We start from the raw sequence: 25635 nt of genomic DNA on the forward strand, positions 1-25635 counted from the left end.
ACTTGTGCCTATTTCTGGACTTTTTACTCTATTCCACAGTTCTATTTGTGTATTCACATACCAGTGCCACTCTGTTTATTTTAATTATAGAGCCTTTATAAGATGTTTTAATATCTGGTAGAATTAGTCCCTCGTCAGAGCTTTTTCCTGTTCAGTATTTTTGGAGCTACTCTTCCATGTTTGTTTTTCTACACACTTTAGAATCAACTTGTGTACTCATCTATAATGTTGAGTTGTCCTATCCAAGGATAGCATATGTCTTTCCATGTGTTCAAGTCTACTTTTCCCCCCATTCCCTCTGTAAATGCTTTAATACATATCTCTGAAAGATATGTATGTTTTAAAGTTTATTTATTTTGAAAGAGAAAGAGAGCATTCAAGTGGGGGAAGGGCAGGGAGAGAGAGAGAATCCCAAGTAGGCTCTGTGCTGTCAGTGTAGGGCCCGAGGCATGGCTTGAACTCATGAGATCATGACCTGAGCCAAACTGGATGCTTAACCGACTGAGTCACCCAGGTGCCCTGGAAGATATTTTTTAAATTGAGGTAGAATTCATAACCATTTTAAGATGAAAAACTCAGTGGCACTTAGTACATTCACCTCTACCTAATTCCAAAACACTTCCATCATCCTAAAATAAAACCCATACTCATTAAGCAGTTATGTTCAAGTCTACTTTTTAAGTCTTTCAGGAATGTTTAAACAGTTTCACCCAATAGGTTCCTTTACAATTCCTATTAATTTTATTCCTAAGTATTTAATCTTCTTTGTTGCTATTCTAAATGGGTTTTTAAAAACCACTTTACATCCTCTAACCTTTTATTGTTTGTGGATATGAAGGCTACTGATTTTTCCATTTTACGTCTTGCCTCTTTACTGAATCCATCGATTCTTCACTCATTATGCGCTTAAGCTGCAGGGTTTCTTTGCAATTTTTTTTAAGTGAATTTACTTATTCTGAGAGAGAATGCACACACAATACAGAAACTCATGCACGGGGGAGGGGCAGAGAGAGAGAGGAAGAAAGAATCCCAAGCAGGCTCTGCTCTGTCAGCACAGAGCAGGATGCGAGGCCCCAACACATGAACGGTGAGACCATGACCTGAGCCGCAATCAAGAGTCCGACACTTAACCGACTGAGCCACCCAGTGCCCCTAAGCTGCAGTTTTTGACACAATCTTATGGCACCTATCTTTTCACTCAGGAAAGAGTAATTTTTGCAAGAACACCATGAAAGAAGCCACATTCTCTCTAAAGCATTTAGTCAAGTGATTAAATCACAAGTAAACACTTCAAACCTGCAGAATTACCTCTAAAAATACTGAAGTCCATCCTAATTCTTAGGATTAGTTTAGATAGTTCAGACTCTGGTACATATGAAACTTATTTATAATGGGAAAAATAGTAGGTGTCTACAACCTAAAGATATGGGAGTCAACTTTCAGAATGGACTAAAACACATGAATCAGATATAATTCTGGAAGACCTCGTGGATACCAACCAAAGTTCAAGTTTAATGGTAAAAAAGCTCTCTAAAATGCATGTGTGAAATCCAATTAAAGAAGGAGAAGGGAGAAGAGAGCACTTGTAAAGGGACCCCCACTTCCTTTGACTTCAGATACTTAGTGTGATGATGGATGTTAACTTTATAACCCCTAGTCTGTTTAGAAGTTACTGTCCACCCAGGTTTAGCATCCCTGGAAATAGTCAATCAGTTCTGTGACAATTATGTGACATCTTTAAGGATGATCTATATATATTCATAAATTATATGGCCCATACAGTATTTTCTTGTAAAGCACATATTTCAACTTTTGCATGGACCATTATGATATGGGTTTTAATATTCCTGGCAAGAGCACAATTTTTGGATCATTACTATAGAGACAAACTAAAATGGGATCAAGATGAACAAAATCTTTACTCATACAATGTGGAAAAGATACTGGGGTATAAAAATGAGAGTTTTTGAAAGGGTTTGAAACTTGAGGTGGGACTTTAAAATTTAAACAAATCTGAATAATTGCTTTTTCAATGAAAGCACAGATACTGTTACAGTTATAGGGTCAACACTAAGGCTCACAGAACGGACAAGGAACCATGCATTTTCCACCAGTCAACACTGGTACCAATTAGAAGAATCATTATAGCATGAAGACCAGGCAAACTCTACACCTAAGTCTTGCCACTATTTGGGGGTCCTTTCTCATGAACCTGAGAATATCAAGTCTATTCCTTTGGAAGAAAAGTGTAGTGTGAATACATTTCTTCCATACCAGTGCCAGAAGAAGGTAGGCAGTACTCTGGTAACGATCACAATAGCTGGGAGCTATGCACTCTAATACAAGATCTAGTATCAAGATCATCAAAGATCACACCCCAATTTCCACTAATCACTTTGCTTCATGCATCACTGAGATTGCAAGGGATGGTGAGAGTAAGAGATCATCAGAAGATTAAGATCCACGAGGGGCACAGAAACCTAAGTCAAGCAGGGGATCTGTACTTACAACAAACATTATAAGATAAATTTCTCTGAAAGCTTATTTCCTCCACACAGGAAAGAAGAAGCTTGAAAGTTCAAGTATATAACTCTCTGCTGAAAAGCATTAATGAGAAAGAAAATCTTCAAAGACTATAATCACCATTAACTAAAGACTGGATAAACAGAACAGATTTTCTTTTCTACAGGCTCTCACAGTTTCAAAAACAGTGGTCACATGATCAGCTCTAGTTTGGAAATCCCAAAATTTCAAAGACCAAGAACTCACTTGCATTAGGTTATAGGGGGATGTAAGAGTGAAATTCAATTATTATTTATTTAATAGTATTTCCTGTTTAATGTATTTCCTATTCTGCCTAGACTATATGCCCATTAGAAATACAGAGATATCGGTCACCATAGAAGATTTTCATACCATAAAACTTTAGTTCACTTAAAAGCTGTAAGAATTATTTACAAGGAGTGATAGCGGTGGTGTGGTGAACTCTGCTTTAAAACTAACGCACATAAGGAAAAGCCAGAAAAAAAACCCTCAAGTTCTCTGACATGTTTTAAACCATCAATATGGTTGCTCCTGTCCACTGATTTCTGTTAGGTAGTAAAAATTCTACTTACAGACACTCACTTAACAGAGACCACATATTTTTTGAAGAAATACAACTAAGTATGTCTATAAAGAAAAGGTACTTTTACTTATATTATTGTGTATTGGGGGATTTCCAGTTTTGCTGATTGGTGTCTTTAACATAAACTAGAAAGAACCGCTGAATAACTTGCTTTGGGATGGTTAAGGCAGGAAAAGTACAAGAAACACCGACATACACAGCTGTTTTATTTTGTCTTGCTTTGAAAACAACAATTCAGATTAAACTAAGATTCAATCTACAATCAATTAAGCCGAAAGGGGACATTCAAATGGGTTGTAAGAAGTTAGCTTTCTAATGCCATTTTTGTCTGGTTTCTTTTCCCAAGATGAAGTAAGATAAACCCATTCTGTCAACCTGGGTTTTCACCCTGACTACAGGTTCCTGAGTGTACTCTTATCCAGCACAAAATGGTATCCTCTGACTTCCTTTCCAAGAAAGCCTTTGCCCTCCTTCCCTAGCTCATTCTCTGGGGTTTTAGTCTTTTGCTCCCCTCTATCATTATCCTTGCTCCTCTTTCTCTCCTCTCACCTCACTAGGCAAAAACATTATCTAAAACTTGGCTTCGAAGGGAAGATCCAAAGGAGAGCATGGAGGATAAAGGGGAAGTTAAGAAACATATGCTACTGGACTTAAGGGTCACTAGAGAGACATGAGATTTGGCAGTGCTTTGACAGTCAGGGAAGCTACTACTAAGAAGAACTGTGAATAGGGTTTGGTTGGGAAAGGACGTAGTTCTGAGTATAGCTCTGGAAAAGCCCCCCTTTTCTTATGGAGGTTGGTGAGCACCACAAAACCACAGCTGAAAGGAAAAAGAAAACTCCACCACTGGCCTTTTTCCGAGCGTGGCCGCCTTCCGCTCGGCTCAGTGCCCGCCACATGCCCAGGAGTGCGTCTGGATCCTTGAGGGGCTCCCTTCGCAGGTGACAGTGCTTACGCTATACTGTAAGAGAGCCAGAAAAGTGCCCATGAGAACCAGAAAGCAAACTTCCAGCCAGCAGGAACATCTCTCTAGGCATCTAAGATGGGGGAATCAACACTGATATATGGGCAGCATCTGAATGCCAGGAAAGGTGAGGGAGAGATAATTACCCCCTCCCCAGTTCAATATAGTGGTGATGGAAGGGAAAAAATGTATTTTATGTGAGGCATCTGTTGGGAGCAAGACAGAAAAGACTAAGTCAAAGACAAATGGCAGGGGAAAATGCCTTCACTTCTAATAGACAAAAAGAAATAACTAAGAGAAGAAAATGACCTAGGGTCTAAATTTGGTTATGTAAGAAAGTCTGCTATGCTGGCCTGGAGAATTAGAGCTTATGAATGAAAGCAACTCATTCTGCCACTTGGGTGATGCTGCTCTTAGAGGAAAATGGAGAAAGAAGGAAAAGAAGGAAAAACTTCATTCTAAGATATAAAAAAGTAAAGCATAAATACACCAAAAATAAAGAGGTGACATTCTCAAAAGTCATGATCTTCTCATAAGTCAGACAAAAAAGAAAAGCTCAGTAGAGAACATTAGACTCTGATGTAAGAGATCTTCAGCAGTTCACAAACTTCCCAATCTTTTTAATTACTATGTTTATAAAATGCTTTATATGACTCCGTGTGTTAAATAAAACAAGAATTAGATGAATGTTCTAACAGATCAAAAGACTTATTCTTACTCTGTTGAAGCAAAACTAAATTCCTGCAAACTCTGTTCATCAAACTCAAAATCTCAGTCTTCCTAAGAGAAAAGAAAGGGTAACAATTATCTGTTGGAATACTGTAATAATAGAGGAACTTCCAAACTTGCACTATGCTTCTCAAATCAGGAGCAGAATGTGCTTTGGGCTCCAGCAACTTCAATCCTATTTTCTGGGATACATGTTTCTTAAAATTTCATCTACCCAAGAATCTGGTCAGAGCATGTCAACCTCTCTTGTCTCTCCATTTAACAGAGGGTTAACAAATGACCTGTGCCCTTTCCTCAAAGTTAGAGATTCTTCCACTTAAGCTCCATGACTAGGGGTCATCACCTGGCAACCAAGGAAGGTGGTACACCTATTTGTCAAAGGGAGTAGACTGGTTAATCTTAAAGATCAACTGGGGCCAGGCTCCTGTGTGAGGCAACAATAAACGGCTCACAAAGACAGTTATTTGAGGGGACAGAGGGACTAGAAACAACCAGATTTGGCTGTCACCTGATGTTGGCCCCATAGAACCAAAAAGATCAAAAGATTACCAGAATACAAATAATAGTAGATACCAACTCTCAGATTTCTCATTAACTTCAAATTTTAAGGAAGTGTATTTCAGAGGACCAGAAAGCAAGGTTTCTTCCACTAGGATAAAACTAAAATGTGAAGCAACTCCAAAGGAGTGGAAAATGATCTTGTTCACTCATTTGCAAGAATGCTCCTGCCCTGGCCTGCAGGATGTTCTAATATAATAGCAGGAGCAACATCCTACCAGTTTCATCAGGACAGATGGTTGGCTAAATTCTGGCTAGGAAGCCAGGTGCTTCATATAAAGGAAGGCAATGGCTAGTGGAAAAGAAACTAGTGACCATGTTAAGGAAACATTTGAGATTCAGACAGAATACAAGACAGGAGGTACTCTGGACCCAATGGCAAAAAATAACTTGTTAAAGGCGGTAAGGAGGAAGAGAGAGAAGCAAGGTACTATATCTGAAGAATGGCTCACCACTCTCCACCTAAAACTAGGTTACTGAAAGGGGTGAATTTTTATAGTTTTTAAGTAAATATAAGGAATTGGGCTTATTTAAAAAACAAAAAGAGCCTCCAAAGGGTCCAAAGCACTTCAATCAACTCCAGAGACTTGGTCCAACCCTGTACATCACATCCTAACCCTGTGCGTCATATGCCTTAGTACTAGACCACTGATATCAGGTCACTGTATTATAGCCGTTTCATGTTGCACAGCATGCCTGAGAGCACATTACCAGTAAGTTAAGGTGTGTGTGTTTCAGTCTATTCCCATCAGTGGCCTAAATCAAATGCAAAACTCTGCAATTCTGTTTTAGATTTCAAGACCCCAAAAGATGAAGAAAGTGAGACTAGAATTTCAAAACGCTCTCAAGAAATTTACACAGTCCTAGACTTTGCCTAGATGAGACCATGCCATTGGCTAGAGAAGGGATCAGAGCCCAAGTGGAGCTGTTATTGGGCACTTAAAACATGCACTCAGGTTCACCTTTTGTAGGAAGGTGCCAGACATACATTTGGGACACCAGGATCACCGGCTAGCATTCAGGGAAGGCATCAGACCGTCAATTTTATTCAAGTAGTAACTTGAATGTGATGAGGTTCCTTTGCTTTGTCACTCTTCCTCCTTCACATCCAAGGGAGGCAGAGACAATGTGAATACAAAAATTTTACCGAGACTAGAATAACTCCAATCAATCTATGCATGGTTCTCAAAGAGCTTTCTCCTAACCAGCAACTGCTCCTATTGTAGGGTCTGACATTTTATAGAACAATGACAATTACAATTAGGCCTTCAAAAAGGTCCTTAACCTGTTATATCCCAAATCTCAACGTATTTCCAATAGGAGGAAATTCATTTTCAATAGCTCTCTCATGCGGTGAAGGAAAATTAAAGGGAGATATGTCTGAAGTTCTTTTCAATAAAATCCTAATCCCAGTAGAAGAGTGAACTCAAGGTTTTGAGTGTGATTTGTCAGACCATGGACAATCTCCCATATCTCGGAAGAGGTCTTTAAGAGGTGGCTGAGCTGGGAGACAGTCTAAGGATTTGCAGTTCTTCCAGCGAAGCCTTTAACAGACCAGATATATTTCTTACATAAAGACCAAGAGGATTTTTCCCTTCTCCTGTTTTAGGATCAAATTGTTCTTCGTAAAGTGGTTACACGCGGCCGGGTGAAAGGCCCACTCAGCAGGAAATTGACAATCTCCAACCAATAGTTTATTTTTTTCTCCATCACTTTAAAGCATATAATAGGAGTACCGGGACAAAGAGTCAAAGACAAAGGATGATCGGTTCCTCCAAATACAAATGCACACAGGGGTATTTAATAAGTGTAAATTATTTTGAAAATTAAAGGGGACTATGGCCAGGAAGGTGAATCAGCTGCACATGCACTGAATTTGATTTTTGGGAAAACATTAAGAGGTAAACCGACCAGCTAGGTTTATAACTCGGAAGCAGAAACTTGTTTGATATCTACTAAGCTCTGATAGCCGCGTTCTCAAGGCTCTGCCCTCTCACCACTTCTAACAACTCCCTTTACTCCTATTCCAGCACAACCGAGCTGGCGAAGAGGACAGCAAAAGACCCTGGTTCTGAACTCAAAAATATTTCCCAGACCGCGCGACTTCCTCCAAAGCAGCAAGTCTAGCTCCATCTCGGTCCTCTGCAGATCCTAGGCTCCATCTAGCTTTTCAAGTCTCCACCCTCCCTCTCCCCTCCGAGGCTCCACCTCTCCCGACCCTCTCCTCCAGGCGCGCCTCCCCTCTCCGGGACTTTCACAGCCACCGGGGACATCATCCTCTCTTCCTGCCCCACTCCTGCCTGCTGGGCCTCGGCGCCCAGATCTCCACTGGCTCAGGCTCCCCTTGTCCCCAGCCGGTCCCGAGCTGCGGTCAGCGGACAGTACGGCCGGCCCAGGTCCGACACATCCTCGTGATGGTCCCGCCTCACTCACCCTCTGTCACCTCGAGCACCTTAATTTGTTCCTCGGCAGCCGCTCGCACCTCCTGCACTGGGGATAGGATCCCGGTGAGCGTATCCACCAACGCCTCCTTCAGTCCTTGTGCCACTGGACCTGGCAGCCCGGAGGCCGCACCAGCCGCCGCCGCTGCCGCCATCTTTCTTCCCTTCAGCCCGCCAGCCCCACGGCCGGGACCCGCCACTGAATGACGGCTCCCGCGCGCGGCCAATCCGCGAAGCCGCGCCTGCGCACCAGAGTCGGGCGGGAGCTAGAAGGGGGCGGGGAATGGGTCTAAACCTCCAGAGACAGCGCCTCCTGCCGTATGGACGAAAACTGCACCTTTTCCCGCGAGAATCGCTTCGCATTTTTGTGAAAACTGAGCTCCAGAGAGGTTAGGGGGCTTTCCTGAGTGGAACAGCAAGTTAGTAAACTCACTTGGAACAAAGCCTATCATAGAGGACTTTAGATTCATGGATCTTTCAGGTATAAGCTACAGTGTTAGGAGAGAGGAGTTGAGATGGGAATGGGTGTAGAGGGCTTTGAGGAGAGAGTTCTGGGTCAGAAATAGCTATTTTAAACCAGCCTTTTTCGCCCCCTCAAACACTGAAAAACAACAACAACAACAACAACAACAACAACAACAACAACAACAACAACAACGGCTCAAGTGAGCCTCTTCATCTCAGGCTCAAGAATTCAAAGGTAGGGGAAAAAGAAACCGAAGTGGATGGAGCAGCGGGGAGTGGTCACCTGCCATAGACCCAACCCCCTGGTTTTCCAGCCTAGTTGAGCCCAACTTCAAAATTGGAATGTCTGGCCAGGAGAGGGCACCTGCGTGGGAAATGGTATTTCTTTCCTCCGGAGAAAGTACTTGAATGTCTATTTGAGAATGAATCCTATTCGTTGAGAATGTATAATTTTTTTTTTTTTTTCTCCCCCAGAGAAATTGTGCTGGACGTTTAAGGAATGAAAGAACAAGAGTAGTTTAATATGGATATCCCACGGCTGGTCACGGGAAATGGCTGAAAGAATAGAGATAATTCTAAATACTGGAGCGAGTGGAGAGGATTATCGAGAGGAGTTGAGAATGCAGGGCTGAATTAACAAAAAAAATTAAATTGCAAATTAAAAAAGAATCAGGGCAGGTTGGTGAGCATGTAGTGCCAGATGGATGGAATGATATGTTATTGGGAGTGGGAAGCGCTAGACCAAAGAGAAACAGGTCATTTTTAGTAGCTGTTCAGGTTGAGTGCCTTAAAATGGTTTCTAGGAACTCTGACTCTCCCAAGTGGCAGAGGAAACCAGATGGCAATTGCTCACCTAGTTCTAGGCCTGTGGCTGCTAAATTGATAGTGATCTGGGGTTGTCGGTTCATCTGAGTATCTTCCTAAAGATTGACTCCTTGATTTGATTTTGTCACCTCCCATGTTAGAGGACAGGTGGGTTGTGTTACTACAATTTTGTAGGGGAAAAAAAAGATTGCTTCTCGGACCTCGAAATTCCATAGTAGGGAATCGTAGGACTTCTTTTCCTTCTTTCCTTGTTCCATTAGAACAGCTTCTTTTCTCATCGGTTAATTTGCCTTCACCCCTGGAAGAAAAGTTAGGAAAGTCCAGAGGGTGGTCGATTTTCAAACATTGTGGCAGTGGATGGAGGACTCAAGAACCCTGAATTTTGGGCTGGTGAAGGAGGCTATGTCCACAGCATGCAAGTAGGAACCACATCCACCCCTTTCCCAACCAAAGGGGTCCAGAACTCCTGCTTAGGATTTGAGGATCAAACATTTCCAGGCAGGTGAGGTTTACCTCTTGGTTAGGCAAATGACTACCAGTAGTCTCACCTTGCAGATCAGGAATGGGCCACAAGATAAATGGAGACAGAAACCAGACAGAGAGGGAACTAGATAGAACCAGTGGACAATACAGGAGATAGCTTTATTGAAACGCAAATGGCATGGAACAGATGAATCTTGCTGGGAGGAGACAAGCCTGATGGACAGAGGAACCTCATGAGAGGGGCCTCTGGCAGTGATGGAAGAAGGCCTCTTCAGCTGGCCTGGCATGGATTTGATTTTCAATCAATTTGTTTCTTAAAACAAATTACTGAGCAGACAGCCCAGCTCTCTTCATGATTGTTACCGCAACTATATACAACGGTTTGCTTTCCAGATTCAAATTTGCTTTCTCTACACTAGATTATAAAAGGGGGGTAGATTTAAAAAGAGGCGAGGGTCAAATGAGAAAAAACACAAACACACAGACACACACATATCCTGGTCTGGGGCTTTATGTCCAATAAATTAAAAAAAAAATCACAAAAACCAAAAAAAACCAAAAAAAACCTCTTGCAAAAATTCCTGCCCACTTTCCACCTGAGGGTCGGCATGCATTTGAGAAACACAGACTCGATCACGTAAACAGCGCTGCCTAAAACAGGATGGGGGTGAGGTGGGGGGAGGGAAGGAATCTAGCAGGGGTTGGAATTCATCAAAAAAAAAAAAAAAAAGATTGTTCTGTTAAAAAAGAAAAACAAACAAAAAACAACGGTAACAAAAAACATTAGGAAGTGGGAGGCTACTGCACAGCAGTAACCATATATTGGCTGGGATATGGGAGCTCTTGGCTTATTATCCAACACCTTCCATCTCCAAGGAATGGCAGGAAAGCAGAACGACCCCACAGGAGATGATCAAAGGCCCATCATCAGCCTTTTGGGGACTGAGGGGGTGATGTTAGTGCAATAGTTTTACACTCGCCTTCTTCCAGCCTTAGTTCCTCCTCCAGACCCTTGGTTCTAAATTTCAAGAGGACTAGTACTAGCACATTTCTTTGTCCTTTATCCATAAGCTCCCTCTCAGGGAAAACTGACAAACTTGAGACAGAACCAGTTGTAAACAGCCCTATCTACCCTATGGTCCCATCAGCTACCCCGTGAATCTGGAAAGGTAAGAAGCTCCTTTCAGGGTTGTGTGTTTGTTTGTTTGTTTTTTAAGATTTTATTCCATCACTGTGTCTGAGTAGGTCTGTACCCAAGTCCTGGTGTGAGGAAGGAAAGGATGGGCCCAGGGACTTAGTTACCCCTGTCCCACATCTTCATTGTGTTTCAGTCTCTCCTGTGAGCCGAGCAGAGCATGGAGAAGGGATCTTCCTGGGGTCCTCAAGCCCTCCAGCTGCCTTGGGGAAGGAGGTTCTGGCCAGGTTCTCAGACCCAGAAGTGCCTTTAGAACTCAGCGAAAGGAGAGGGCTTGTTGCTAAGAGAACAAGTTGCCATGGAAATACAAATGAGATTTTCTGCCTTTTCTTATCCTATTATATAATCAGAAAAAGGCTCACTGTAGACACAAATAATCCAGCAGAAGAGCAATCTGGAAGAGATCTCCGACTGCTTTTTTTTTTTCTGTGACAGCCCATTAGTTTCCCAGGTAAAAATTTCAGAGCCATACTTTTCTCTGAAGATTGTGTTCAGCTAGAAGAGAGGCCAGCATCCCCCCTAATGTCTACCCAAAGGCACATGTACCTTTTCTGTGTTAAATAAAAGGAAAAACAGAAACATAAAGAAGCACAAGAAAGGTGAGTTTGAAATTAATATTAGAGTCTGAATTATCACCTGCGACCTTCTAATTTTCAGTCCTAAAGCCCCTCAGCGTGGGGATTCTGCTACTTGGCTTTCCCTTTTAAAAAGTGAATTTCAAACTGTAGCATGCATCAGAATTACCAACAGGTTTGTTAAAACAAATTGCTGGGCCCTCTCCCTCGTTTCTGATGCCATAGGTCTGAGATGGGGCCTGTGAATTTCATTTTTAACAAGTTCCCAGTGCTTGCTGCTGCTGGTCTGGAAACACAGGTTGAAAACCACTAAAAAGTTGAATCAAGGAAGCAAGAGTTCACTTACTTCCCTGGCCACTCTTGTCACAGAAAATTCTCCATGTCATAATCATTCAGAAAAATAGTCAAGGGGCACCTGGGTGGCTCAGTCGGTTAAGCGCCAGACTTTGGCTTGGGTCACAATCTCATGGTTCTTGAGTTCCAGCCCCACCACGGGCTTGCTGCTGTCAGCACAGAGCCCGCTTTGGATCCTCTGTTTCCCTCTCTCCGCCCCCCCCCCCCCCGCCCCACTCATGCTCTCACTCTCTCTCAAAAATAAATAAACATTAAAAAAAGAAGAAGAGGGGCGCCTGGGTGGCGCAGTCGGTTAAGCGTCCGACTTCAGCCAGGTCACGATCTCGCGGTCCGTGAGTTCGAGCCCCGCGTCAGGCTCTGGGCTGATGGCTCAGAGCCTGGAGCCTGTTTCCGATTCTGTGTCTCCCTCTCTCTCTGCCCCTCCCCCGTTCATGCTCTGTCTCTCTCTGTCCCAAAAATAAATAAACGTTGAAAAAAAAAAAAAAAAAGAAGAAGAAAAATAGCCAAAACATCAAACTGGGAGGATCCAGTATACATAGGTTTAATTTTCAGCTATAATGGTCTCTGTGCAGCTTCCATTGGTGTCCTCATCTTCCAGTTTATTCTGTTTGCCAGGGTCCATGGCTGGCAGTGCTTGCTTCCCGGGCTAGGCTGAGCACACATGCACACGTGGATCATCAGCAGCGGAGAGAGCTAAGTTGGTGGCCCCATATGTCCCTGAACAGGTTGGCTGAGGACTCATGAATATATAAAGCTGATTCAAGTATAAAGGGCAGTATCTTCAGGCGTTGGCGTTTTGGGAACAGTGTCCCTAAGACCATTTTATTACTTATGGCCTCTTTAGTGGAGTCATGAATCACTAGTAGCCAGAACTTGCTAGTAGTTACTAGTCATCGAAAGAGTGTACCAGGATTAAATCAGTATATCCATCAGTAAACCCTCTGGAAAAACACATTTCACCCCATTTGTGGGGTTGACTTATGATAGTCTACTTATTAGCTTCAGCTCAGCTAAGGCCCAGGAATAAGAAAAAAAGGTTATGGTGAGGAGTTACATTTGGTGATCTGGATTACTTTAGCACTTGAACCCCATGATAAATGTGTGATTAGGACAAGAACAGCTTCCTTTCCCAAACACCCTGCAATAAAGAGACCACAGAGCCTCCTGTAGGTCTCTTGATGCTGGCTTGTAGGACCAAGTCTCACTCAGTATGGCAAATTTAACCTATAAGCAGAATTTCTGTATATGCGTTGTCAAGCGATGACGTGAGGCATTTGTGAGGAAGAGCAGGCTGTTCTCTTCCTACTCTTTTGTAATACTACAGAAACCAGTTACATCCGAGACTAAAAGGGGGCGTCCCTCTGTATAGTGTGACCCTGGTCTCAGGGAGCCAGAAGTGAAGACATGGGGAGATAAGGTCCATCGGGAATCTTGCAAACCAGGAAAACCAAAAAGCCAGAAGTGAAATGAAAAAAAAAAAAAAAAAAGTCACTATTTTGTCTGAAACCCTTACGGGCTGTGAGTAGATTAGTTAGAAGGCTGGTAATTTAAAACCAAATGTAGCATGGCAATCAATAAGGACTTCACTGTAGGGTCTGTCCGTGGACAGCAAATCTTTCTTCCTTGCTAGCCTCTAGCTTCCCAATGGTTAGACTACACGAAAAAGACATTGGTATAAGGATTCACACAAAGACAGAGATAAGCACCGTAGAGCTGCCACAAAGCATAGATTTTTAAAAAAATATTCTGAAGCCTCAGAAGATAGGAACCAGCAACAGCAAACTGCTCTTGTGAAAGAGAGAGAGAGACACACACACACACAGACATCAGGTCCCATATTAGCCTCCAATTACCTAGTATTTTATTTTTAATGCCTAGGCAGGGATTGAGAAACACATACACTGGACAAAATGTGTGTTGGTTGTCTTCATCCAGAAATGAGAGGGACTCTGCTGAGGAACCTCTCCTGCAGTTGTGGCTCTCCTCAGAAGTTGATTTTGGGTATTGACCCATGTCCTCTGCTAGCCCACTTTGGTGAGGAATGGAGATGAGGGTCTGGAGAGGAAGGGGAGAGCACACATCCCAGTCCTAGACAGGCTGGGTTCTTCTGAAGGTGCCTGGGGGCTGAGAATTTAGCTGGGGGACCCAGTTTTCATTTTTGGAGGGATCCCAGTAGCCTCAACTAAGAAGCACGTGCGTAGGTAGGAGAGAATGCTGTGGATTTGCTCTTGCCATCAATTCCAGGGCAGTAAGGGGGAGCTCAGCTTTTCTGCTTCAGAGAAGTCTGGATGAGCACCCCAAGGGGTTATAGCACCATGAGGAGGCTCAACCTTCTGCAGTTGCCACATAACCATGATTCCTTGGTGAGATGATAGATCCCCACAATGAGGGGCCCAAGTGCGCAACTGTAAACAGGGTCCCAGGCTCCAGAGGGAAAGCTGAGGCTGCAGTGCTACCTCATTAGACGGGAACACGCTTTTTGGAGGAAAGCAACTAGAGACCTGGGCTAAATGCAGCAGTCAACTCAGAGTAGAAGGTGGTGGGTCCCAAGAATAGAGATTAAAATTCATACCAGGAGAGGCCTCCAGAATCAACCTGTTGAGGATCCAAGGAAAATTCCCGGTGGTATCCATGGTTACCAGGGAGACAAGAATCCCTTTGGAGGTCTGAGGCAGTTGGAATGGAGGAAGGGGCTCTCCCCTTTCCTTTTTCTCAAGTAGCCAGTAACATCCATGCTAGAAGGCACTGGCTGGGCAGCACCAGAAAGTAGAGAATTAAAGGCTCAACCACCTTATCAAGGTGGCATTACAAGTCTGAGCCTTGCCATGGGACTGGAGCTAAGGACAGGGTTCAGAAGAGGCCTCGGTCCAAAGAAGGCCCATCCGGTCTTCCCTTCCTTCCAAGTTAGAACACCCAGCTCTGGGGTGTCCTCATTCTGCACAGCAGAGACCTTAAGGCAGTGATTTCAGCACCATCCTTGAACAAACATCCTCTTCCCACCACAGAATTGCATATTTTACAGCTGAGTTGGTTGGGGATCTTCACAGCTCACGGACTTAGCAGCAAAAGCAGTAATAGTCTCCATCATAGAGGACCCTGTCATCCCTGGGAGCTACCAGGTGAATGCAGAAGCTTTCGTGGGGAGCAACCCGAACCATCTTTTGGACCTAAATGGAAATATCCTGACGTGAAGAGTCCGATGCATGTATTCCTTGGTTGGGGAGGACAGAATGGTCCAGGTTCGTACGCCTAGAAGTTCTGATAAGGTCTTATGCTACTTAGGAATCTGAACAACAAGTGCTTGGACCCAGGCTGATCACATATCTTTGATCTGCAGAACCCTGAGACTTCATCTTCACCAGGCGGTTCAACCTGTATCTGGTCCCACGGGGTCTTCCAGAAATGGCGGGAAGAGAACTTGCCCACTTGAGATAAAGCAAGATTCTGTAGTCCTTCAGGGTCCATCTTGACTGATCCCCAGACCTTCTACCCCCCGTGTATTGGACATCTAATCAAAGGCTTCTTTCTAGCTGGCAACTTGGGTTTTGGCTACATTTCTTAGATGATCCTGAGGGTCTAGATAAGAAGATGTGCATTTAATGGAGGTTAAGATTTCCTACTAGGTTGTGAATATAAGGGCTCAAGTCTCGTCATTTTTTTTTTTTTTAAACCTAGTGACTGACAGTGAGTACTCCGTGTTTGTTGAATGAAGGCATACAGACTGCCAGACCTTTGGGGCAACTTCTGCTACAGGTGGATCCCTTTGGAAGGCAGATCTTTGCCACCAAATCAAATTCCTTGAGCCTTATATTCTGATTGGGAGTATTTCACACGGATGTCCAGTCTCTTATAGGTGAATATTTACTTGTCAGAAACAAATAGTAAAGGCCAGCTAGGGATTTTGGATTCAGTCAAGCAGAGTGGGTGCCATCAGAATAGGGCAGTGAGGGGCCAAACAGGCCACAAGACAAAGGAATAGCTCTAGTTTCCTGGTTTTCCTCCCAGTCCAGTGTGAAGCTCAGAGTAGATCTTCTATCAACACGGGGCGGTACCCTTTTTAAGTCAGAGACTGACAGCTGAGCATCCAAGCAAAACGTGTGCTTTCTCAAAAGGGAAGTCAAGGTTCTTCTACTACTTCTGTCTGAGCCAATGCTTCATGTCTCATATAAGTCCCAAGAACGCCAGAGATAGTGGGGTGGCAGGTATCTAGCTAGGGCCAGTTAGATGGCATCAGATTCTCCAGAGAAAACCCACTTGGCAAAGCCAAACTAGGCCCAGGAAAAGCAATCCAAGCATTTTGTGGGCATGAGAGGAGATGGGGGGGGGGGGGACAAAAGAAAGAAAGGAAGGAAGAAAGAAAGGAAAAAAGAAAGAAAGAGAGAAAGAAAGAAAAAGAAAGAAAGAAAGAAAGGAAGAAACAAAGAAAAGAAAGAAAAGGAAAATCAATAGGCACATGGGAGGGGAAAAAAAAGAAACGAAACAAAAAGCGAAAATAAAAAATAAAAAAAGTAGGGTTTATTGACTGTCATGCATGTTAAATTAAAGGGTGTAAGACGGCTAGCAGTCTTTCTCTGAAGGCTGGAATGTTATTTTTGTGGTGTGGTGACTTCTGAGATAGGCAGCCATCTTGTCATCATCCCTTATGTCATCCAGGGATGGGCAGCGCTCTCTCTACCTTGGCAACTGTTTCCTCTCTCTCCAGCTTCATCTTTCCTTTTTTTTTTTTTAAATACCTTTTACAGATTGATTTAAACATTTTTTAAACCACATGCTTCTTTTTCTTGGCTCCAGCCAGATCTCTGGGGGAAGAAGAGTGATTGGCAGTGGTGACAGAACTCGGAAGGGTCTGTGAGAAATTCTGGGGAGCTTCCACCTCCCTCAGGTTTCCCCACACAGGGCTGTCTCTCTCAGAGCTGTTCATGAGAATCATTTAGGAACTGCTGCAGGTTTTGCTGATGTCTTCTGAGCCCCTCCCCAGAAAGCCTAGGAATTTCTAATTGAGACAAGAAATCAAGGAAAAAGACCCAGAATCATCTTTTCCCCAAAGTCATGAGAGGAGGCCAGTAAATGGATCTAGGGGACACAAGTTTCCAAACTCCACCCCACCAGTCCTTCCTAGGAAGTTCTCGAAGGTGCAGCACCAAGAACCTGCCCTCTTCCTTCACCTCCTCCTCCCCCTCCTGTTCTCCTCTTGGGCCGGAGAGCCAGTGCTCTGGAAGAAGAGAGGGGAGAGGAGGAGAGAACGTCTCTCCTGCCGGCATTCTGCTGTCCGGGGTGACAGGGACTGTTGGGCCCTCAAAGTGTGGCCTGGAGGTTGGGGTCCAGGATGGTTTCTCGATCTGGAGACTCAATGTAATTGGCAGCTTCTTGAAGCTTCAGCAGCATGGCCATCTAAAAAGGGCAAAAGGATGGATTAATGAGAGTTGGGACTCAGGGTCCCGCCCCCAGAAGGGAAACCTAATACAGTCTAGATCCTGGGTCTGATTCTTGTTTCATAAGTGATTTAGAGCCCAGAGAGTTTACAAGTGGCTCATGAAAAAGCAGCAGTGAAGGGGCACCTGGGTGGCTTAGTCAGTTGAGCGTCCGACTCTTGGTTTCGGCTCAGGTCATGATCTCAGGTTCGTGAGATTGAGCCCTGCATCGGGCCCTGCACTGAAGGTGTGGAGCCTGCTTGGGTTTCTCTGTCTCCCTCTCTCTCTGCCCCTGCCCTGCACCTACTCTCTCTCTCAAAATAGAAAGAAAGAAAGAAAGAAAGAAAGAAAGAAAGAAAGAAAGAAAGAAAGAAAGAAAGAAAGAAAGAAAGAAAAAGCAGCAATGATTACTTAAACCCTGCCTGTAAGCATGTGTGTGTGATGTTCAGGAGTGTGGCTGAGACATAAGCTGCCCTGCCGTGAGCTGATGCCCAAACAGCGGAGACCCCCTCTGCTTCTAGGGCGCTCACACTCTAGAAAAGGACAGAAGGCGCGTACACACTGACTAATATTGGGAGGGATGTGCAAAGTGGCCCTAAGAACATCTGTGTCTGTCAACTTCTTCCAATAGATGATAACCAGTGTTATCATGAACCAGATTCCCCTGGCTCATGTACCCTAGTGCTCTGTGTCAAGTCTAAACTCTTCAGTGTAATTCACCTTCTTCCTTCTTCCCTCTTTACCTCTCACTCTCCCCTGGTTCTTCAAGACTATGACCCTCCATTTTAGCTAAGTACGCCTGGTTGGTTCTTTATCAAATCTTCTCTCTACCCTTTTATTTACATGATCACTAACAGTCTTCCAACTTAATGGCTTTTTTTTTTTTACACAGATAACTACATTTTTAACAAAGTCAAAATTGAAATAAAAGTGTATTATGTGGAAGAATTTCTTGCAAGGTAAAACGGCAAGGTCACAGAAGTTGTGCACATTGAAATTTTAATATAAGCTGCCAAGTTATCTTTGAAAATGACTTTGCTAATGAACACTCCCACCAGCAGAGTAGGAAGCCTGTGCTTCCAAACACACTATTTTTGCAGTGTGAAATGGTTATCTCCTTATTTGGATGTGCATTCCCGCAATTACTAGAGAGGTTATGGATCTTTTTATATTTTTATTGGCCGTTTGCACTTCCTCCAGTCAAATGCCTATTCATATCTTTTGTCCATTCTTCTATTTGGAAATTTTGTGGCAAGTTTTATATATTCTATTTTTTTTAATGTTTATTTTTGAGAGAGAGAGAGAGACAGAGTGCAAGCCGGGGAGGGGCAGAGAGAGAGAGGGAGACACAGAATCCGAAGCAGGCTCCAGGCTCCCAGCTGTCAGCACAGAGCCTGACGCGGGGCTCGAACCCACGACTGGACCCATGACCTGAGCTGAAGTCGGACACTTAACTGACTGAGCCACCCAGGTGCCCCGGGAAGTTTTATATATTCTAGATACCAATCCTCTTTTGGTTACAAGCCTTGCAAATATTTGCCCCTAGTTGGTCACTTGTCTCAGACTGCTTCTTAGAGGGGCTCATGAAATCCACTGAGCTGAGGCAGTCCTCAGGACAGCACCAGAGCATAGAGGGAGAGGTAGTGACCATGCATCCTACCTGGGATCTGCCTGAGACTTGGGTCTTTACTAGAGTATATCTTGCCAGCATGCATTATTATTTAGCTTAAGCTAGGTTGCAGGCATATGATCTTTATAACCCAGGATTCTGAGAGTTGAGCTCCTCACTGACCTCCTCCTAGTCCTGGGCTTGCTGATACCCTTCAGTGTCCATCAGGGTATGCACGAAGAGTTCAATTCCATAATACTCTTACTTTTACCTTAGAATGGCTTCTACTCACCAGAGGGTCCGAGTCCAGAGAACTTGGGGTGCTATCTTTGACTGTCCTATCCTCGGGAGGTGAGGCAATGCTATGAGGGCCCACGGTAGGTGGAGGCAAGTGGTACAGCTTCGACTGGTCTTGTTGGGCCGATGGCCAGGGAAGAGTGTCCCGGACCCACTCCACTGGGTCCTCCCAAGCAGCTTTCTGTCCATGGACCTGGATAGAAGGGGAAATGTGAGTACTGGCAGAGGAATCCACAGGTAGAAGCTTGCTCATGCAGTCTCCTGATGGTCATACGGACTTCCTAAATGGAAAGCCTTGAGACTCTGATCCCCCATGGAATTTTCTGAGTTTCCCAACAAAAGAAGTAAGTTGGTGCCAGCTGGTAAAACTACTTTGGAGGATAATTTGGTAGACTGTGTTAAATACTTAACATGTACCCATCTTATGGTCCCATAATTTTACTTTTTGAGTAAGAAATTCTCCCACTTTAGTAATCATATCTTCTTCTAAAATGTTTAAAAATTTTTAAGTCAAAAAATTTTTTTAATGTTTATTTATTTTTGAGAGAGAAAGAGAAAGCGAGCGCATGAGTGGGGAGGGGCAGAGAGGGAGACACAGAATCCTTAGCAGGCTCCAGGCTCTGAGCTGTCAGCACAGAGCCCAATGTGGGGCTTGAACTCACGAACCAGAAGATCATGACCTGAGCTAAAATTTAACCGACTGAGCCACCCAGGCGGCCCTAAATTTTTTTTTAATGTTTATTTATTTTTGAGAGCGAGAGAGATGGAGTGTGATTGGGGGAGGGGGGGAGAGAGAGGGAGACACAGAATCTGAAGCAGGCTCCAGGCTCTGAGCTGGCAGCACAGAGCGCAACACTGGACTCGAATTGTGAAATCATGACCTGAGCCGAAGTCAGATGCTCAGCTGACTGAGCCACCCAGGTACCCCTAGTAATCATATCTTACAAAAAAAATTCTGACTTTGGAGCACCTGGGTGGCTCAGTTGGGTTAAGCATCTGACTTTGGCTCAGGTCATGATCTCGAGGTTCATGAGTTCAGGCTCCGTGTTGGGCTCTGTGCTGACAGCTCAGAGCCTGGAACCTGCTTAATGCAAAATTAAGTGAAATAATGTTTTCTGGCATCAGTTTCATAGATAGTGTCTCTAGAAATTTACCATGTCCTTAGGGGATATCTATTACAGTAACAAATTACTATTTATGTTTTATTTTTTATTCTTTCTCGTATTTTTTTTTTTAGGATCCAAAGCAGGCTGTATACCCTGACAGCAGAGAGCCTGATGTGGGGCCTGAACCCAGGCCATGAGATCATGACGTGAGTGGAAATCAGATGCTTAACCAACTGAGCCACTCAGGTACACCAATAACAAATTACTTTCATGGAAAATATATGGCCAATAGGGGTCCAGACATTGCATTATAGTTCACTAGGGCTGGAATAAACTATAGTGATCATTATGTCCTACTTCACGGCCAAAAAAACTGGGGATGTTTTAATAAAATGACCTCTTCCTTTTGCATTCTTATTTGCATCCTTCTTATTCTAACTTCTAAAAATCTTTTCACATATTTCACATCTTCAAAACAACCCAGTGATTTAGGCAGAGCAGAATTTATTATCTCCTTTCTTCTATAAAAGGATGTTTAAAAAGGTTATGGAACTGGGCCAAAGTAACATTTTTATTAGTAGTTAATAGTAGGGTTTTACTTAATTCTTAGCTTGGTGATTTCTCTATTTGATCCTCTTTTTTAAAAATATTTATTCATTTTTGAGAGAGTATGAGTGGGGGACAGGCCAGAGAGGGGGGCGACAGAGGATCTGAAGCAGGATCTGCACTGACAGCCCTGAGCCCAATGTGGGGATCTCACAAACTGTGAGATCATGACGTGAGCCGAAGTCGGATGCTCAAAAGACTGAGCCACCCAGGTGCCCCTGCTCTGATCCTTAAGAGAGAGGTCTGAGTTGGGCATGGAGCCAGAAGGCCCAGGACTGGACAGGCCACAGAGACAGTCCTCCCATAGCCATTTGCTAAATGGTGACTGGAGGCACGGCCTTACTCTACCTAAGAGTAGGAAGAGAACCTAACTAATCATAGTAGCCTCATGTCTAACCTTGAAGAGATATTCTGCTTTGTTTGGTGGGACAGCCTGACCTTGGGATTGAGTAGAGTCAGAGGGTAGGGCTCACCTTGATCCCATCCTTCGCTCCTTCCTGTAGGTAGGGAATGATAGAATTGTTCCACAGGTCAATGAACCAGGTCCGGAAGTCTTCAATGCCAATGGGACAGGACAGAAAGAAGCAAGGGCCTAGGGAAAAGGATGAGGCCATTGAGATGGCTGAGAACTCAGCTCTCCCCAGTCATCTCTCTCTTTTACTTCTTAATACCAGGCAGAGGGATCTGATAACTAAAGGAGTGAAAGAAATGTATTTTTTTTTAAGTTTATTTATTTACAGAGAGAGCAGGAGTGAGTGGGGGAGGGGCAGAGAGAGGGTGAGAGAGAATCCCAAGCAGGCCCCTGCTGTCAGCACAGAGCCTGGTGCGGGGCTTGATCCCACGAACCATGCGGTCATGACCTGAGCTGAAACCAAGCCGGACACTCAACTGACTGAGCCATCCAGGCGCCGGGGAGTAAAAGAAATCTAGAGTCAGGCTGTCCTGAGATTGTTGTCAAGACTAGTGGGAGCGGCTGCCTGGCTGGCAGTCTCATAAACATGCTTCCTCACAAGGTAGAAGCAAGGTGAGGGAGTGACGGGAACCTCTTCCATTCCCTCCTAAACACTTTCCTTCCTTTTCCCTGTTAAGTGCGGGAAAAATGAGGGAGCGGGGTTAGCTTTCTGCTGGTTGAAGTGATTTGCCCCCATCATGGGGCTAACTGCAAGGGGAACACTTCTTAAGTCATTAAGTGGACCTGGGTCTGAAGCCCTGAGGCTTGCCACTCCTTTACATGCTGAGGACTCCAGAAAGAAAGGGGAACATCCCACCGGGTGGCAAAGTCGGAGAGGAAAGCCACCTTCTGACCCCAAGGCGGAAGCTGAACCCCGGTACCGATAAGGAAGTCTGAGGTGCTGTGCTTCTCAAGGAAGGTGTGGAGATGGTACCACAGCTTGGGCACCCAGTCGAGCACCCGAAGCAGCTCTTCCTTGTTGGCATTGATGTCACTGTCCGACTCTACCAGCTTCCTCCTCAGGTAACGAACCAGGAAGCCATTGGCTGGCTCCACGTTGTTGGAGAAGGTCAGCATCCTGCAGCCAGGAATGGGGAGAATGGGGTCGGGGTGGCAATGCGGACACTGTCGGTGCTCATCCCCTGCCAGTCCGTCCCTCCTCCTGCCTGCCTCCCACTGATGCCCGCTGGATTTCTTTGCAAGTAATAGCGGGCTCGGCAGAACTCAGGGCAGTAGCACTGGGCAGGCAGAGCTGACCCTCAAATCAGTGACCCTCTTCAGATAACCCTCTGACCCCAATGACCCAGATGGGGAGGTGGTGTGTGGGCAGAGAACCCAAATTACAGCGTCCTAGCTTCAGCCCCTAGTTTTGCAGTTTCTTCCTCTTCTCGAGGGGTCTCCTCCACCCCATCACTGACATGGCAAATATACCTAATCTCTCTTCCCAGCCCAGAGGCCCCGCCTAATTCGCTTTCCTTCTGCTACTGCCCCTCTAGTTGGATCCTGGGATTTAACTAGTTTATAGAATCTTAGGTAGGGTTGGAAGGTTCATCCAGGGCACAGTTCTTACCTGAAGCTCAAGTGCAAGCCATGATTGGGTGTCATTTTTACCGGCTGATTGGTGGTACCTATAATATAAGGACTGTGGGAGAAGGAGGAAAAAGGTTTACTTAGACTCGTTTTAACACTTGCTTTCTGCTATTTAGACCCAATGGAAAGCTCACAGGTTGGACCGACCAGGCTCTCTTCCCACTGTGGTGACTTTGGTCCTGACTCCCGCTTACCATTTGTGGTACTTGCAGGTGAGAGCCCCATTGACCAGCTCACTGATGGAGCCTGCTTCACTCAGGTCATCCAACAGGATCACCAGGGGGACATCCCCAATTCCTGTCTCCCGGTCTATCTGGTTGGCCAGGTTGGAGAGATACAGTTGCAGATCCTGAGATAAGAGAAGGAAGTGGGTCAGCACTCAGGAGTCGAGAGCACTTCGATCAACCTTGGGAGGAAGGCTTCTGGAGAAGCTATGCTAGTTCTGGATTTCCCTGGAGCCTTTGGTTCCTGTTTGATGCATTTTAACATGCGACTGTAGAAGCACGCTACCATGGACTGATAAACCATGGTCCCAAAGGCTCTAAGGCAACCCATCTTAAGCAGTGCCTCTTAAGTCCCCGAAGGGTGGGGATCATATTGTCTATCCTACACGGCTTTTCACTGGGTTGGCACCATGAACCACTCCAATGGACGTGCCTCCCCGTGCTGGGAAGAGCCAAAATTTGAAGCGACTTCAGAGTGTTCAAGAGACATCCGGATTTGGCAGGGAACCGCATAATGTAGAACATTTAATTCTGAGTGCTTCTCCCCAGAAAGTTCAAAGCCAAGGTAAAATGGAAAAGAAATACTGAAAAGAAAGGTAGAGGGAAGAAAACAAAAGAAGAGACGGGATTTTCAGGGTTGGCAGAAAGTGAGGTGGAAATAAGGGTGTCGTTTAGTTCAGGATCAGCAAAAGGGAAAGGAGTGTAACAGAGGCCACAGGAAGAATGGAGAAAGAAGGGAAGGGAAAAGTGTGGAAAGAAACTGGGGGCAGAGGAGGGACTAGGAAAGGGGATGCAGTGGGATGGGAAAGAAAAGAACTCTGAAGGGAGAGGATTCGGGCAAAGGGGAGGAAAGGGAAAAGAGGGGGTGGGGAAAGGCCTGGGCAAGGCTTTGAGGAAGCAGAGTCCCAGGCAAAGACTGGTGGGTGGGTCAGGATGCAGCTACCTTGCAAGACTGTTGGTGCATGTTGAAAGTGCTGACGATGCCCTCCGTGACCTCGCGGCCGGAACGCTCCACCAAGTATTCAGCCAGCCTGTTGGTCAGGTAGGTCTTCCCTGTGCCGCTGGGGCCCGAGAGGACGAGGCGCCGGTGCTTGAGCAGGAGGCTGATGTAATGCTGCATCATCGGCTTGGGGACCAGCGTCTCAAACACCAGGCTGTCGACGCACTTCTCCTTCAGCCCTGAACCCCCCACCCCGCCCCAGAGAGCATGAGCCACGACCAGGGCCCTGAGGACGGCAAGGGCGCCTGATGGCATTTCTTTCTTCAGAGCCCACTGAAAGAACTCAGAACCACCTGCCCTGTGGTTCCACGAGAATCCCCAAACCCCTAGTTTTGAAAATGCAGATCTTATGTTTTCGGGACATGTTCTGAGCTATGGGTGTGTGGGTGGAGTGAGAAACCCAGGCTTCCTAGAAATTTCTCTGGGAATGAAAATGGCCCTGGGAATAAAAGTTAGGATTGGATCTTACTCATCTTTTTATTTTTTATTGTTATTTTTTAATGTTTACTTATTTTTGAGAGAGAAAGAGAGCAACAGAGGGTGAGCGGGGGAGGGGCAGAGAGAGCGGGAGACACAGAATCCGAAGCAGGCTCCAGGCTCCGAGCTGTCAGCACAGAGCCCGACGTGGGGCTCAAACCCAGGAGTCGTGAGATCATGACCTGAGATGAAGTGGGATGCTTAACTGACTGAACCACCCAGGCGCCCCTTCCTGATCTTTTTATATCTCTCGTCACTTAAGTACAGCGACCAGCACAGTATAGCTTCTCAGTAAATCCTTGTTGAACGAATGCGTGACAGATGGTCTGATATTCCTCTCCCTCCTTCACCCCGTATTGCTGCACCCGAAGAGACAAAGACTGACCTTTGAGGGAGACCGATATGTTGTTGACGCCCCGGCGGCAGGGAGGCATCTCTGGGGGCTCTGCATCCAATACTCGCTTCACATGGCTGATGCTATAGCCATGGATGGACTCGGTGCTCAGTCCAAGGGTGGAGGCTGGGTCCATCTTAGAAATATAGTCCTAACCGACAAGAAAAGGAGAAAAAAAAGAATAGAGAGGAACACCAAGATGATAAAAACACAGATGTACAAGCCACAAATTTTAGAGGGAACACAAGTAGACAGAGTAAGGGAGGAACATGTTTTTCCTAGTTAGCATTTCTCCACGAAGCATCAAAGGTCCCCAAGATCCCAATGCCCGGATGGCTGAATTTCCCATGAGAAGATGAACCACCTTTGTGAGTACATGTATCCCTTTACCTTGAACACTTGGAAAACGGCTTCATCCAGCATCTTCCAGTCAACTTTTCCACTGACCTTGCTACATCCCAGGAAGAATTCCTGTTGCTTCAAGTCCTATACGGCCAAGGCAGAAGGATGTGAGCCTCAGTGCAGATCACTCCAAGAAAGGGAGGGATCATGAAAGGCATTAGCAATGGGGTACTCTGGTTTGGGGGGTATTCAGAGACCCGATTTTCTTGGATAAAAACAATAGTGTGACCAGGCCTTCTTGAAGTTCCTTACCCCTTTGATGATGTGCTGGGGGGGCATCCTCACCACCACCCGAAGGGTCACTTCCTCCTTTGGACCACAAGTACTGATGCCATCCATGGGTGACAGGTCT

The 25635-nt window shown here is 45.1% G+C and overlaps 2 protein-coding genes and 1 long non-coding RNA gene across 10 annotated transcripts in view; 1 reads left to right on the forward strand and 2 right to left on the reverse strand.

Annotated features, from left to right (window-relative positions):
* IPO9 (importin 9) overlaps window positions 1-8025 on the reverse strand; it is a 56615-nt gene extending 48590 nt beyond the window's left edge. The window contains exon 1 of the mRNA XM_025920985.2: window positions 7812-8025. Within this exon, the coding sequence (XP_025776770.1) occupies window positions 7812-7974 (163 nt within the window). The 5' untranslated portion in view covers window positions 7975-8025. The remainder of the gene's footprint in view (window positions 1-7811) is intronic.
* Window positions 8026-13554: 5529 nt separating this feature from the next.
* Window positions 13555-25635, reverse strand: part of NAV1 (neuron navigator 1) — a 247991-nt gene continuing 235910 nt past the window's right edge. For all 8 annotated transcript variants that reach the window (XM_086694515.1, XM_086694516.1, XM_086694520.1 and 5 more), the window contains 10 exons: window positions 25536-25633; window positions 25272-25367; window positions 24873-25032; window positions 23954-24189; window positions 22981-23135; window positions 22767-22838; window positions 22078-22274; window positions 21219-21337; window positions 19029-19226; window positions 13555-17107 (listed from right to left, as the gene is read on the reverse strand). In XM_086694515.1, the coding sequence (XP_086550641.1) occupies window positions 17012-17107; window positions 19029-19226; window positions 21219-21337; window positions 22078-22274; window positions 22767-22838; window positions 22981-23135; window positions 23954-24189; window positions 24873-25032; window positions 25272-25367; window positions 25536-25633 (1427 nt within the window). In that variant the 3' untranslated portion in view covers window positions 13555-17011. The remainder of the gene's footprint in view (window positions 17108-19028; window positions 19227-21218; window positions 21338-22077; window positions 22275-22766; window positions 22839-22980; window positions 23136-23953; window positions 24190-24872; window positions 25033-25271; window positions 25368-25535; window positions 25634-25635) is intronic.
* LOC147572538 (uncharacterized) lies at window positions 18020-20550 on the forward strand. The gene is made up of 2 exons (XR_015246349.1): window positions 18020-18086; window positions 20271-20550. It is a non-coding gene; the product is annotated as an uncharacterized LOC147572538 (long non-coding RNA).

This window comes from Puma concolor, chromosome E4 (assembly GCF_028749965.1).
Source record: "Puma concolor isolate L17-30 chromosome E4, mPumCon1.1.hap2, whole genome shotgun sequence".
Taxonomy (NCBI): Eukaryota; Metazoa; Chordata; class Mammalia; order Carnivora; family Felidae; genus Puma; species Puma concolor.